The following is a 13416-nucleotide window of genomic DNA, read 5'->3' on the forward strand; positions in this document are numbered from 1 at the left end:
ATTACCATTGTATTCTCAAGGGACCATGGAAATAAAATGGTACATGAATACTGTAATTGAAAATGAAAATGTACCATTGTATTACCATACAATACCATAATAACTCTGATAATGCAGTCATTTTTCAATACATAGAAATGAGTTTAAATCTTCCTTTATGCCTTTCAGGATCTTTCATCAAATAAACACATACTGCAGACAAAAATTTAATATTAAATCTGTTTTATGTAGGCAATTGTATTAAAGTTTACATGAAGTCTATAATACCATTCAAAAGTTTGTATTTTTCGAAAGAAATTAATACTTTTGTTCAGCAAGGATGCATTAAATTAATCAAAAGTGAAAATAAAATAAAAACATTTATAATGTATACATTTCAAATAAATGCTGTTCTTTTGAACTTTCTATTAATCAAAGAAACCTGGGGCAAAAATGGTTTTCCTACAAAATATGAAGACATTTTCAACATTGATCATAATCAGAAATGTTTTTTTTTAATCAGAAATGCATCAAATCATCATATTAGAATGATTTCTGAAGGATCATGTGACACTGAAGTCTGGAGTAATGAAAATTCAGCTTTGATCACAGGAACATTTTAACATTTGTGACCCTGGACCACAAAACTATCACATGGGTACATTTTTTGAAATTGAGATTTATATATTATCTAAAAGTTGAATAAATAAGCTTTCCATTGATGTATGGTTTGTTATATGACAATATTTGGCCGAGATACTATTTGAAAATCTGGAATCTGAGGGTGCAAAAAAATCGAAACATTGAGAAAATCGTTAAAGTTATTCATTTATGTTCGCGATTGTGCTGCATTCACTCACAAAAATAAATGTTTTATATATTTACGGTAGGAAATTTACAAAATATCTTCATGGAACATGATCTTCACTTAATATCCTTATGATTTTTGCCATAAAAGAAAAATCGATCATTTTGACCCATACAATGTATTGTTGGCTATTGCCACAAAAATACCTGTGCGACATGTGACTGGTTTTGTGATCCAGGGTCACATATATTCAAATAGAAAACATTTATTTTAAATGTTGACAAATGTACTGTATTTTTTATCATAAAATGCAGTCTTGATGAGCATAATAGTCTTCTTTCACCAAACCTTTGAACAGTAGTGAACATGCGAATGCTATTGGCTGTTCAGTAGAACTGCAACCCTGAGCAAAAACACAAAGGCATATGTGTATACACTAATCTTTAATGCCATGCCATTCAACACTCGGACAATGTACAATGTGCAAAATAGTCCAGGAAAAATACTTTTTATTTGAACGTGAGGTTCACAGGATAGAAAGATGTTTGGCAGAGAAAATGTAAGACATATGGGAGAATAAAAACGATGCATCTTAAGCCTCGCCCTCAAACATCTTCTTCCTGCCGTCCATACCAGCCTTGTCCTCAATGTTCTTACGCCAGTCGCCAACTTGTTCTACAGACTGTGGAACGCAAAAACAGCAGACATGAATACAACGTGCTGAGATGAGGATAAAGCCCAAATACATCACACTTGGAGATGTTCCCACAAAATGTGGCCAAACAAAGGAAAGAAACATTTCTGAATCTGCAACCCACCTCTTCTTTGACTTCCTTCTTGACTTGTTTCAGGTTGGCTCTCAGATCCATGGAGACCTTGTGTTTGGAGCCCAGAAGAGCCCCAAGCATCTGATCAGCAGACATGCGCACTTTCTTCAACGCGGGTTTCTTGAACTTGCCAATCAGGTCGACCACCTTGAGCTTCAGATCCTCAATCTATATTATTATATAATAATAAATAACAATTGGAAAAGGAAATAAATGGATGAATCACTGATCAAATGATCACTGAGGTGTCATGATCTTTACCTCCTTGTTTGCCTTGGAAACCTTTGACTCCAAGTCGTATCTCTCCTCATCAATGGTGTCGATCTGTTGGTGAAGCTTCTTGCACAGTTCCTGATACATGATATATGATATTGATTATCAAACATACAAAAATGATGTAAGCATTCTATAACCTTCCTGTAGCTCAAACAGTAGAGCATGGTGGTCATTGCTTCAGTTCACAAGTAAAGCACCTAAAAACATGAACATTGAATGCAATGTACCTTTATATAACTTTTAGGTTACACTGGTCTGCTTTAGACATTCTACTAACTATAAGTAACTTCATGTCAACTACCAGTCATTAGTAGACTGTTTGGTGTTAGGCTGACGTACTTGCAAAATTACGTACATGTATAGTCAACAGAATGTCTAAAGGGGACTATCGAAATAAAGTGTTACCAACTTTTATATATAAACAATTATAGTCATATAAAATTAAGTAATTATATTTAATAAATATGAATTAATATGTGGTTACTGTGATTACATATGATCTAATTATATATGAAAGTATAATAATATGTGGTATAATATATATATATATATATATATATATACATGAAACACCAATAAACAATACTTTTTTTAATAAACAAAACTCCATTTCTTAGTCTAGTAAATATTAGACTAATACCAATATTTGCTAAAACATTTTAATATCAAAAGTTGTGTCAACATTAGTTAATGCACTATGAACTAACATGAGCATACATTTTAACTAACATTAACAAAGGGTTAATGAATGCTATAAAAATACAGTTTGAAAAAAATAAAATAATGGTTTTTGATAGTTAATATATATATATATATATATATATATATATATATATATATATATATATATATATATATATATATATATGTACATACAGTAATATTGCAAAAACTGTTATCCTATTGATATGATGATACAAAAATTATTGCTTAAATATTGTATAACAATATTCATAAACAAAAAAAAATATGCCGCAGTAATTTTTTTAATACAATCAAGTTGCATGTTTAAGTCATTTCAACTTAAATAACATTAAACTGGCTTAGTTGAATCTTGAATAACTTATTAAAATAAAATGAAAATTGATTAACTTATTTTATTGAGTTAAAGCAATGTAAAAACATATGTTGTCATAAATTATTGATCATATCATTTTTGCAGTGTTATTGGTGAAACTAGCAATAACGTGGTCACCTGCAGCTCTTGCTGGGATCCAGGCATATCCAGAGCAGGGCAGTGTTCACTCATGTACGCCTCCTTATCAGCAATAGCCTGCTTGACTTCAGCTTCCAGCAGACCGCTGCAGATGGAGAGCACCAGGCTCTGAGGGGTTAGAGGAAGAGAAATCAACAATACGCTTTACAAAACAATTCAAAAACATGTGTTTTATGAAATTACAGTAAAATTGTCTAACCTTCAAATGATGCCTACGGCTGGAGGTCATCTTTTTTCTGTTCATGAAAACAAGTTCGCCATGAGTATCAAACGGAGCTCTGTACTTACTCAAAGTGCAAGGGATTCTATTATAAACTATTCTATTCAAAACAAACATAACTTCAAATAAAATGACACATATGTAGACTATAAGGTTTTACACTATGTAAAACGTTATTCTAACCCAATAAAGAACCCACTGCAATCAGAATTAGAATACTTACTCTGACATCTTGGTGGTTTAGTGTGTTTTCACCCTGGATTGGATAGAAATTACTCATTAGATATAGGCAGTTTAGTTAATTGGCTAACTCAAGACAAGCACTTCTATGTGGTTTTAAACAGGTAAAGTTTGTTAAGAAATGAAATTCAATCAGGGACACTGAGTCTGTAAGTATAGCTCAATAGTCTGAGATGCTCCGAGTCAGTACATTTGTCACGACTTCAAAAGGTCATAAACATGATACCGGCGATCAGCTGCTGTATTCAGAGGCTATAAGACAAATGCGATTAAAGATCATACTATTTTATACTCTGTTAAAAAAGTTACTACCTTAAATTGAGTACAATCAACTTGGATGTTTAAGTCATTTCAGATTAAATAACATTAAACTGACTTAAAATGTTGAATTAAAGTTGATAATGTATAACGTAAAAAAGTTGACAATTGCTTAACTTATTTTGAAGAGGAAAGCAATGTAAAAAAAAACATATGTTGTCATAATTTATTGATATATCATTTTAATTATAAAAATATGATAAAGATATATTTTATCAATAACAACTACAGTCTAACTCATGTGATTTAAACAGAATAAACTGTCATATCAATTAGAGCATATTAAAATAGAACATTTTAATTAATATTTAACTTTTTGAGAGAAACAATTATAATAAATTGTATTGCTGTTAAATATTGTTTCCTTTCAATATATACATTTAAAATTCATATAAATTCTCTATATATCATTTAATACAGATATACAAAATGTATACTTTATCAGGTAATTCATAACTACATTTAAAAGCACACTTATCAACATATCATATGTACTCATGAATATTAAAAGACTTTATCTGTCTGGACACTTAGAGGAGAGTATGTCTCTAAACAACAGGAAAGATTCATCAGTAACGTAATTGTTTTAGGAGATAAATAGTATCTAAATCTATGATTTGCATTCAAAGATGTGCCTTTGTCCTTTACGTACAGATCTACAGAGAGTTCTGGAATGACGCTCACCTAATGAGAAGAAGAGGAGGAACACTTGGAGGAAGAACTGGAAAGACTGGTGAGCCTCAGAGAGAGAAAAGTTAAATAGGATATATATGTTGGACTCTGATGAGTCAGCAGATCTTGGGAGTCCTGTTTATGGAAGTGGGTTCCAGCCTAGACCAATAAGCCGCTGAGCTCCTGAAATATCCCGAGCCCATCCTCGGCGGGACAACATTCCCCTTCCTTCAAGACGCATACGTGTGCTGTAAACGGCAGCAATGCGTAATACACCAAGATCCATAACTGACAGAACAAATAAAGGCTTCCAGAGCAAAATAATGAGAGATATTTCAGCAAAAAAAAAAAAAGTATTTTAAGTTACTCACCATACAGCAAAAGAGGAGATCTCCATAAATGTGAGTTGAAATGCCACCCATATTTCATCTGGAAGTTGTGTACCGACCAAATTAAATTTCATTCAATTAAATTTTAATTTAATTTAATTAAAGGAATACCTATAGAGCAATGAAAATGATAAAAATAGAAGAAAAAAGCAGCATACAGTAGCACTATAGTATTTATTCATTACAGTCAAAGCACTAGTCAAAGAGTGTAAGGGAGTGAAAGAACAGCATGCATAATAAAACAAACAAAAAAGGGATTTTCCTCAAAAGCATTCATTTAATGGTCGTGGCTCAGCGATGATATACAATTCTCTTTCAGGACATATACATACTGCATGAAACAAATGCTTATTTGAGGCACTGAAAGCTAAAGACAAAACTATGGCAAAAAAAGATAAATGATTGCATAGCACTGACGAATTCCTACAATAATTAAACAAAGAAATGTCAAGGAATTTAGGCTTCGCCCTCAAACATCTTCTTCCTGCCGCCCATACCGGCCTTGTCCTCAACGTTCTTACGCCAGTCCCCAACATCTGAAACCTGGATTATGAGAGAGGAATTGAGTGTGAAGGAATGTTCAATTAAACATAGGCCTGTATACTTTGTATCAGGGCTGTCAACGTTAATGCGTTTACGCATGCAATTAATTTAAAAATCCTTAACGCGTTAAAATAATTATGTGGTAACCTTGGTAGCACACACAATTGCATCATTAACGGAATTTACGTCACATAGTTAGATGATCTTAGAAGTTTATCAGACTGACTCTGAGCATCTACAATGGCACAATCACCGTAACGCTAGTAGGCGGAAATTTCTATTCTAACCCTTTAACCCGATTTCGCTTCTGTTTGCGATCAGATCATTTTAAGCCATTAAGAAAATTTTCAATATAATTATCCAATTAGCGAATGCACTGAAACAGTCAGCCCAAAACAAGCGCTAATGTAAAGAAAACCAGGCTGATTACATCAAAGATGGCAGAGAGAATAGAGACTCAGTGAATTATTCATTCCAGTGTCTGTTTAGGTTTAAAACACGAGCTCTGTCATATTCTGTGATTGTGTCTGAAGAGCATCATCTCCATGTGGTTCTGTGTTGAGTATTCCAACTTGACAGGTGCAATACTCAACAGACAGACAACTTGTAAACAGGCGCTACACAAGCTCTTTACAAATAATGTACACTGAACTCTGAAAAGTTTTGTTCTGTAAGGTTTTTTTTTCTTCTTTTTTTCGTGTGTGCATAAATGTATGAATTATATGGACTTTTTATATCGTTTGGTTATTAGTTGTCCTTTTGGCGTCTCCAAGTGTCGTTTTTGGAAAGACGCCTACATTTACCATGAAAAAAAACTTGCTGAAAATGCAGTTTTGTGAAAATCATCCTTCAATCGGATAGTTTACTTTGCTGGATATAGCAAATGATGTGAAAATTAACACGTTAAACAAGATTAATCACGATTAAAATCTATTGACAGCCCTAATATTACCTTCTGAAGAGCTGCTTTACAGCTTAAATTGAATTTGTTTCATAATTGATGCATTTTACAACATTAACACTGTTTATTAATGTGAAGCTGCTTTGAAACAATCTGTATTGTATAAAATAAAATTTTACTTGTATAAATAAATGTGACTTGACATATAAACCAAAGGAAGACACAAAAATGTATTATTAACTACAGTACTTACTCATTTTCAATATCAATAAACATATTTATTAAAGCAGGAAATCATGAGAGCTCATACGTTAGCAAGATTTTTGCCATGGTTAATGGTTGATAAGAGCCTCTAATGACTTATTTGTTTAATAATAGATATTATTTTTGATCATATTTATGTGAAAAGTGATACAAATATTTATATTATTGTTTAAATGCTCACCTATGCTACAAGCAATGAGCGACTTGAGGCCAGTTAGGAGGATTTACCCGTGGTAAAATCACTGTAATGCACGGCCTCTTATGGCATTATTATTTCTGTCAGGACCATTAATCGTCAAATACGATTGGCAATTAGCATACAGTTTGGATTGGCGGTATGGTTCTGTTCTGGGCAGCAATAACCCCCCTTAGGGTAAACAGAACAGAACCAACATGAATGTATTGGAGATATCATTAATTCAAGATTTTAAAGTACAACATAATTCGAGAATTTTTCTGATTCAAGGGGAATCAGAATGCCAAATCCTGACTGACGAGAGGAGGATCTGGGGATGGAGGAGGGTAATTAGCTCCTGAGAAACGCGATAGCTGCTGATAATACTGAAGGAGCTTATATATGTATACGGTGATAGGCGTCGTATTCCAATAGGTAGACGTGGATCAGCTGAGGGTCAGCTGACGCGAGCTTGATTAACGTGATCTGCCAGAACTGACGCTACGCTTGATTTAGATAACTATTCACATCTGCTCTGTACTATAACCATTCACTCACCTCCTCTTTGACTTCCTTCTTGACTTGTTTCAGGTTGGCTCTCAGATCCAGGGACACCTTGTGTTTGGAGCCCAGAAGAGCCCCAAGCATCTGATCGGCAGACATGCGCACTTTCTTCAACGCGGGTTTCTTGAACTTGCCAATCAGGTCGACCACCTTGATCTTCAGATCTTCAATCTATACACACATTAGACTAGAGTCAAAACAGACCTCAGAGAACCCAATATATAGACTCAACAGAAACATCACCTTCATCATCATCATGAGGTATGTTTGAGTATTATAGTTTATAAGTTACCTCTTTATCTCCCTTGCCCACTTTGCTCTGCAAGTCGTATCTCTCCTCATCAACCGTGTCGATCTGATGGTGAAGTTTCTTGCACAGTTCCTGAATGGCGACATTGAAAGAGTCAAGCTCTCTTTTCTAACCATCTTTTGCATCATAATGTTTCAAGAGTATGCAATATAACTTTTATCATGCCTAGTCGCATATACATCACTGAGACATCAGTGAAACATCTGGACAGCACTAATGTAGCCTACATACTAAGAATATATTTGTTTGTTCACAACCATAAATGTCAAGAAAAAAATATTTTGAATGCCATTCTAATATCCAAAAGTTATCTAAATAACATGATGAGTACATCAATGTTTATATTATATTATAAAAAGCCACAAAAGTCTAGCTTTAATAAACAATATTAAGAGCATATTTGTTCATTCACAAGCATAAACGTCAAGAAAAAAATATTTTTAAATGCCATTCTAACATTCAAAACATTTTAGTAAAAATCAAAATATATTCCATTGGTTTTCCAGAAGCGTACTGTGGTTTTCTTGAAGTATTTTCGAAGTGCCATGTAAATACCATGAGTGCATCAGTTGTTTTATTTTATTTTATTTTATTTTACTAAAATTGCGAATTACTTAAAAAAAAATAAAAGTTTTTGTTTTAGTAAATGTTTTTATGTTTTAAGTTTTAGTAATTTTTTTGTGTTTTGTAAAAAAAAATTAGTGCTTTTAAAAAAAAAGTTTCTATAACTTTTTATTTCACTCTTAGTTTTAATTATTTTAGAATTAAAATGTTGCCTTGGCTACTACCTGAAATAATATTAGTTTTAGGTAATGATAATAACCCTGAAGTTCATGAGTATGGTAATGATATATTGAATTACTGTTTTTGTAAACAATGTATTGTAAAATTCTGTCTTCCAAATGAAAACGTAAACAAAAAACATCTTATTGATGTACATGTGCTATGAGAGAACGAAAATCATATATTTTTTTGGTAGTTTCAAGGACTTTTAATTGATTTGGTGAATGTGGTGACAGACCTGCAGATCCGCTGTAGATGAGGGCATGGACAGAGGAGGGCAGTTTTCTGCCATGTAATTCTCCCTATCTACAATTAGCTGAGCGGCTTCTTTCTCCATAAGCCCCTTTGCAATGCTAAGCACCAAACTCTGTAGGGCAAATACATCAGTTAGACCCTGGATTACATACAACACCATTATAGTGCTTTTATCAGCAACACACATACTGACAAACATAAAAGCAGTCAGAAGAAATTACACTATTGTAAAGACCACATGTAATCACATGATGTGCACAGTTCCTATTGAAACAGGAGGGTGGGGCATTTCAAAGGGTCGGATTTTACTTTTTATGTCAAAGCCATGATGTGATTTTTTCTTGCAATATAATATAATATAATCATTACTACGGGGCTGTTGAATGCTTGAATCTGATTGACTATATAATAGTAAACAATAGGATAAAAACGACAGATTATTTTACATGCTTTTTGCCACAAAATTATGTTTTATTATGTATGGAAAGCACATACTCTTTTTCTCCTGCTCTCCCACTCAAACACACACACATGCAGTACGGACACACACTCGCTCAGAAATGTGTTGTCGGCCACATTAACAACTCGGTTTGTACATTATTTTCAAATAATTCAACGACCCGTCATCAATTACTTATTATATTATATTATATTATATTATATTATATTATATTATATTATATTATATTTGTTACACATTATATTTGTTACAAATTATATTTGTCTATATATTATATATAGACACAAAATGACAAAATTATTTCATGAAATGAAATATTTTATAATATTTTATATAATATCAAAAGCATCTGTGCATTATTCACTATACCTTGAGATGGTGCCTGCGGCTCGATGTCATCTTTTTCCTGTGATGGATGATGAAGGAATTACAATTGAACAAAACAAGAAATAGATTCCCATTTCTTTGATATGAAATAAATACAATAAATAACAGAGATATTCATATACTCACTCAGACATTTTGGCCCCGTGTTTTTTTCACCCCTGTACAGAGTGCAAAACAGTGCAAAAATATTTAAAGACATTTTTTGAAAGATGAAACAACTTTTATATATTTACCTTTTGATATACAATATTTAGTCTTGATTAATTCAAAGGTTCGTTTGTGATATACGCATTAAGAGAGATGTCATATAGAGTGGGCTATATTTTCTGCATTATAATTTGAAACCAGCACTTGGAAATGTCTTGAGATCCAGAGGGAGGGGTGTGAATTTCCCCCTCTGATATCCAGTATCTCAGTCTCCCTGCTTCTGGAACAATATGTGCATATGTCAACAATACAACTAATCTGACCCTATCTGAAGACAGCTGTATAAATCACACAGATCGTGTTTTGCTGTATTCAGATGTCTTGGATATTTATAACAGATCCCTTCAAAGCTTAGGATGGTTCGATGGAGATATCTAAGGGACTGTTTCTTTTCTTTTCTTTCTTTCTTTTTTTGTGCAAATTATAGTATTAAAGGGTTAGGTCACCCAAAAATGAAAATTCTGTCATCATTTACTCACTCTCATGTTGTTCTAAACCTGTATGAGTTTCTTTCCTCTTTTGAATATAAAGGAAGATTTTGAAGAATGTTTGTTAACCAAACAGTTTCTGGTCCCCATTGACTTCCATAGTGTTATTTTCTATACCATGGAAGTCAATGGTATAGAAACCCACAATGTATGTTGAAAATATCTCCTTTTGTGCTCAGCACAAGGAATTAATACAGGTTTGGAACAAATTGAGGGTGAGTAAATGATGACAGAATTTTCAACTATCCCTTTAATGGGATAAACAATAAATGTATTAGCATTTGTAGTGGCATTTCAGCATACATATTCATGTTCATACAATCATTTAAAATGTCATTTGTGTGCCAAGCTCATTTTGGCAGTCCAACACGCATTGCAAGATATTAAACTGGCATTTAATTAAGTAGCAAGAAAATTAAATCTTTAATACATGCCAATTTAGAATTAAATAATTTGTGCACAATACTTTAAAATGACATATATTTTTATATAAATTAATTGAAAGAATAATGCAAAAATAATCACTTAATGAAATACAAATATTTGATATTCCTCTGAAGTTATTTTATAGTTCCAAATCACTATAAACTGCCTACAGAAATGTGTTTGTCATCCTAAAAATACAATCCAAAGCATGAGTTCAGTAAACTCCAAGTGAATAGCACCTCAAAAACAAGTCAAGCATCTTTGGATGCTTGAGACAAAATGGAATCAAACCATGAAAAGGTAGACAGTGTCCTCACCTATATGAGAAAGTTAAGCAGCAGCTCAGCCCTGAAAGAGGAATATCTGAAGGAAGCAGACCACTAGCAGCAGGACTACACTTATAAACCGGTATATAAACCTGGCGTCATCATTCGTCTCCCCTCTTTATGGTAATGTAACTAACCACAGTTGGTTTGCCAGCCTCTTGAAATATCTGCTTCTAATGTCCGCCAATCACACTGCTTAAAATAGACTACTGGAGAAAACAAATTTCCAGATGTCAGGATAATGAAACTAACAAGACGAATTAGATTGAATATGATCTGATAAGGGCTGTCAGGAGTCGTTCATCTGCCAAATGAATTGATTAACATGCAGGGTGTTGGAGAATAACACTTGTGTTTATTGTGTTTATGTTTCTTTCCTTTTTTGGTTATAACTAAGAAAACTTTTTTTTTTTTTTTTTTTTTTTTTGAGAAGGCAAGCTGCCATTTCTGCCTTGCAATGATCAAGTTTCTTATATGTTTAATTAATAGAAACAACTCATTTATTGTGTTTTACAGAGGAGCTCGCCCCTGCTTTGACCTAACATGATCCTTTAGGTTGCAAAGTCAGCAGTGCTTACTAATACACATAAGATCATTTACAAATACTTACTCAGTTGTTAAGCTGGTAGTGTACTATTTACAGAAACTTCTAAGACTGCATCTGTTGGTCATAGAGATGCTACTACCATTTTAATAAATTCTAACAGGATATGATATACATTATGTTTTAGGTTCTTATTTTCATCAAATTACAATTATGAGTTATTTTCAGTTGAGAAAGTTTCTCCACGACCTTAGTCAGATGATTTAGATGACATAATAGCATGTTCATTAGACTCTACAGCTAATAAATCTGTCTCCTGCTTTTGACACAGTTAACCACCAGATCCTCCTCTTAACCTTCATGATGAAGAGCATCTCAGGGTTCCTCCAATGGTTCAAGTCATACCTCTCAGGTACAGTAGGTCCTTTAGGGTGTCGTGGAGGGGTGAGGTGTCTAAGTCGCAACATCTAGCTACGGGGGTGCCTCAGGGCTCAGTGCTTGGACCACTTCTCTTCTGCATCTACATGTCATCACTAGGAAACATGTTTTTTCCTATCACTGCTATGCTGATGACACACAACTCTATTGTACCTCTCATTCCAGCCAGATCTAGTGGTAGCTGCTCGCATCTCAGCCTTCCTGACAGACATTTCTTGCTGGATGAAGGACCACCACCTTCAACTCAACCTTGCAAAGACAGAACTGCTTGTGGTCCCAGCAAACCCAACACTCCATCACAACTTAAGTTTGTCAAGCATAACTCCATCCAGGACAGCTAGGAACCTTGCAGTTGTGGTTGATGATCAGTTAAACTTCACAAACCACATTGTTAGAACTGCTTGGTCCTGTAGATTTTCCTTATACAACATTATCCAATATCCATTATCCATTATCCTTGTCCAAGCTCTTGTTCTATCCAGACTGGACTATTGTAATGCTCTCTTGGCAGGCCTTCCAGCATGGAATTTCCAATAGCCGCTCGCATCAAATTCAAGGCACTGATGTTTGCCTACATAACAACCACTGGCTCTGGACCCCTATACCTAAACTCACTTCAGAGCCCTCCAGAAGCTTGTATTCTGCAAGTGAACGGTGCCTTGTGGTACCATCCAAAAGTGGTCTTTAACAAGCCGAAGAGAGCACACGTCACACCTCTCCTCATAAATTTGCACTGATTGCCAATAGCATCAAATTCAAGGCACTGATGTTTGCCTACCAACAACCAATGGATCTGGACCCCTAAACTCACTTCAGAGCCCTCCAGAAGCTTGCGTTCTGCAAGCGAACGTCACCTTGTGGTGTCATCCCAAAGAGGCACAAAATCACTTTCACGGCCCTTTTCCTTGACTGTACCATCCTGGTGGAATGACCTGCCTATCTCAACCCAAGCTGCTGAGTCTTTAGCCGTTTTCAAGAAACGGCTGAATCTTTTTGTCAACGCTTGACCCATTAATACTAAAACTTACTATTTTATATATCTATTAAAAAACACCTTTCTACATGTACTGTGTAGTATAGGTAGTTGTTACGACCTGTGTTAGTTTGTTTTTTATTGCTTTGTGTTCCTTTTCTCTTTCTTGTTTTTTCTAATCCAAAACAGGTTATCCAATCATGAGATGTAAGCAGCCATTGGTTGCCTAGTCGGGGCGGGGTCTTTAAAAGGACGCTGCTGACACTCATCGAGGAGCTCATTCTTGGTTCGGTCGCACGTGGGTTGAGAGCTCTGGAATCCCTCCTCCGGCCGATGATCAAATTGTGTTTTAGAGATTTTATTTTCGTTCAAGTGAACGTGCATCTTGTGAAAACCTCTGACCCGTTCTCCTATGTCTAAACCATCT

The 13416-nt window shown here is 34.3% G+C and overlaps 2 protein-coding genes across 4 annotated transcripts in view; both read right to left on the reverse strand.

The window, feature by feature from the left end:
• Positions 1–1217: 1217 nt before the first annotated feature.
• Positions 1218–4642, reverse strand: LOC311070557 (troponin I, fast skeletal muscle-like). Of its 2 annotated transcripts, XM_084094470.1 has the most exons (7): positions 4569–4642; positions 3550–3582; positions 3306–3342; positions 3086–3214; positions 1876–1965; positions 1606–1782; positions 1218–1469 (listed from the first exon to the last, which is right to left on the reverse strand). In XM_084094470.1, exons 2-7 carry the CDS (start codon positions 3555–3557, stop codon positions 1380–1382), a joined length of 531 nt encoding a protein of 176 aa, XP_083950596.1. In that variant the 5' UTR covers positions 3558–3582; positions 4569–4642; the 3' UTR covers positions 1218–1379. The 2 variants fall into 2 exon arrangements, with proteins under 2 accessions (XP_083950596.1, XP_083950595.1); XM_084094469.1 differs by lacking the exons at positions 3550–3582; positions 4569–4642 and having other exon boundaries at positions 3306–3365.
• A 458-nt stretch (positions 4643–5100) lies between these two features.
• LOC311070561 (troponin I, fast skeletal muscle-like) overlaps positions 5101–13416 on the reverse strand; it is a 32141-nt gene continuing 23825 nt past the window's right edge. Inside the window, exons 1-7 of one of the 2 annotated variants that reach the window (XM_084094476.1) lie at positions 11026–11209; positions 9714–9745; positions 9570–9606; positions 8724–8852; positions 7685–7774; positions 7387–7563; positions 5101–5488 (exon numbers count right to left, since the gene is read on the reverse strand). In XM_084094476.1, the coding sequence (XP_083950602.1) occupies positions 5402–5488; positions 7387–7563; positions 7685–7774; positions 8724–8852; positions 9570–9606; positions 9714–9721 (528 nt within the window). In that variant the 5' untranslated portion in view covers positions 9722–9745; positions 11026–11209 and the 3' untranslated portion in view covers positions 5101–5401. Of the gene's footprint in view, positions 5489–7386; positions 7564–7684; positions 7775–8723; positions 8853–9569; positions 9607–9713; positions 9746–11025; positions 11210–13416 lie in introns of those variants that run through there. The other variant, XM_084094477.1, reaches the window with a different exon arrangement.

The sequence above is a fragment of the Abramis brama genome, assembly GCF_963993115.1.
Source record: "Abramis brama genome assembly, chromosome: 20".
NCBI lineage: Eukaryota > Metazoa > Chordata > Actinopteri > Cypriniformes > Leuciscidae > Abramis > Abramis brama.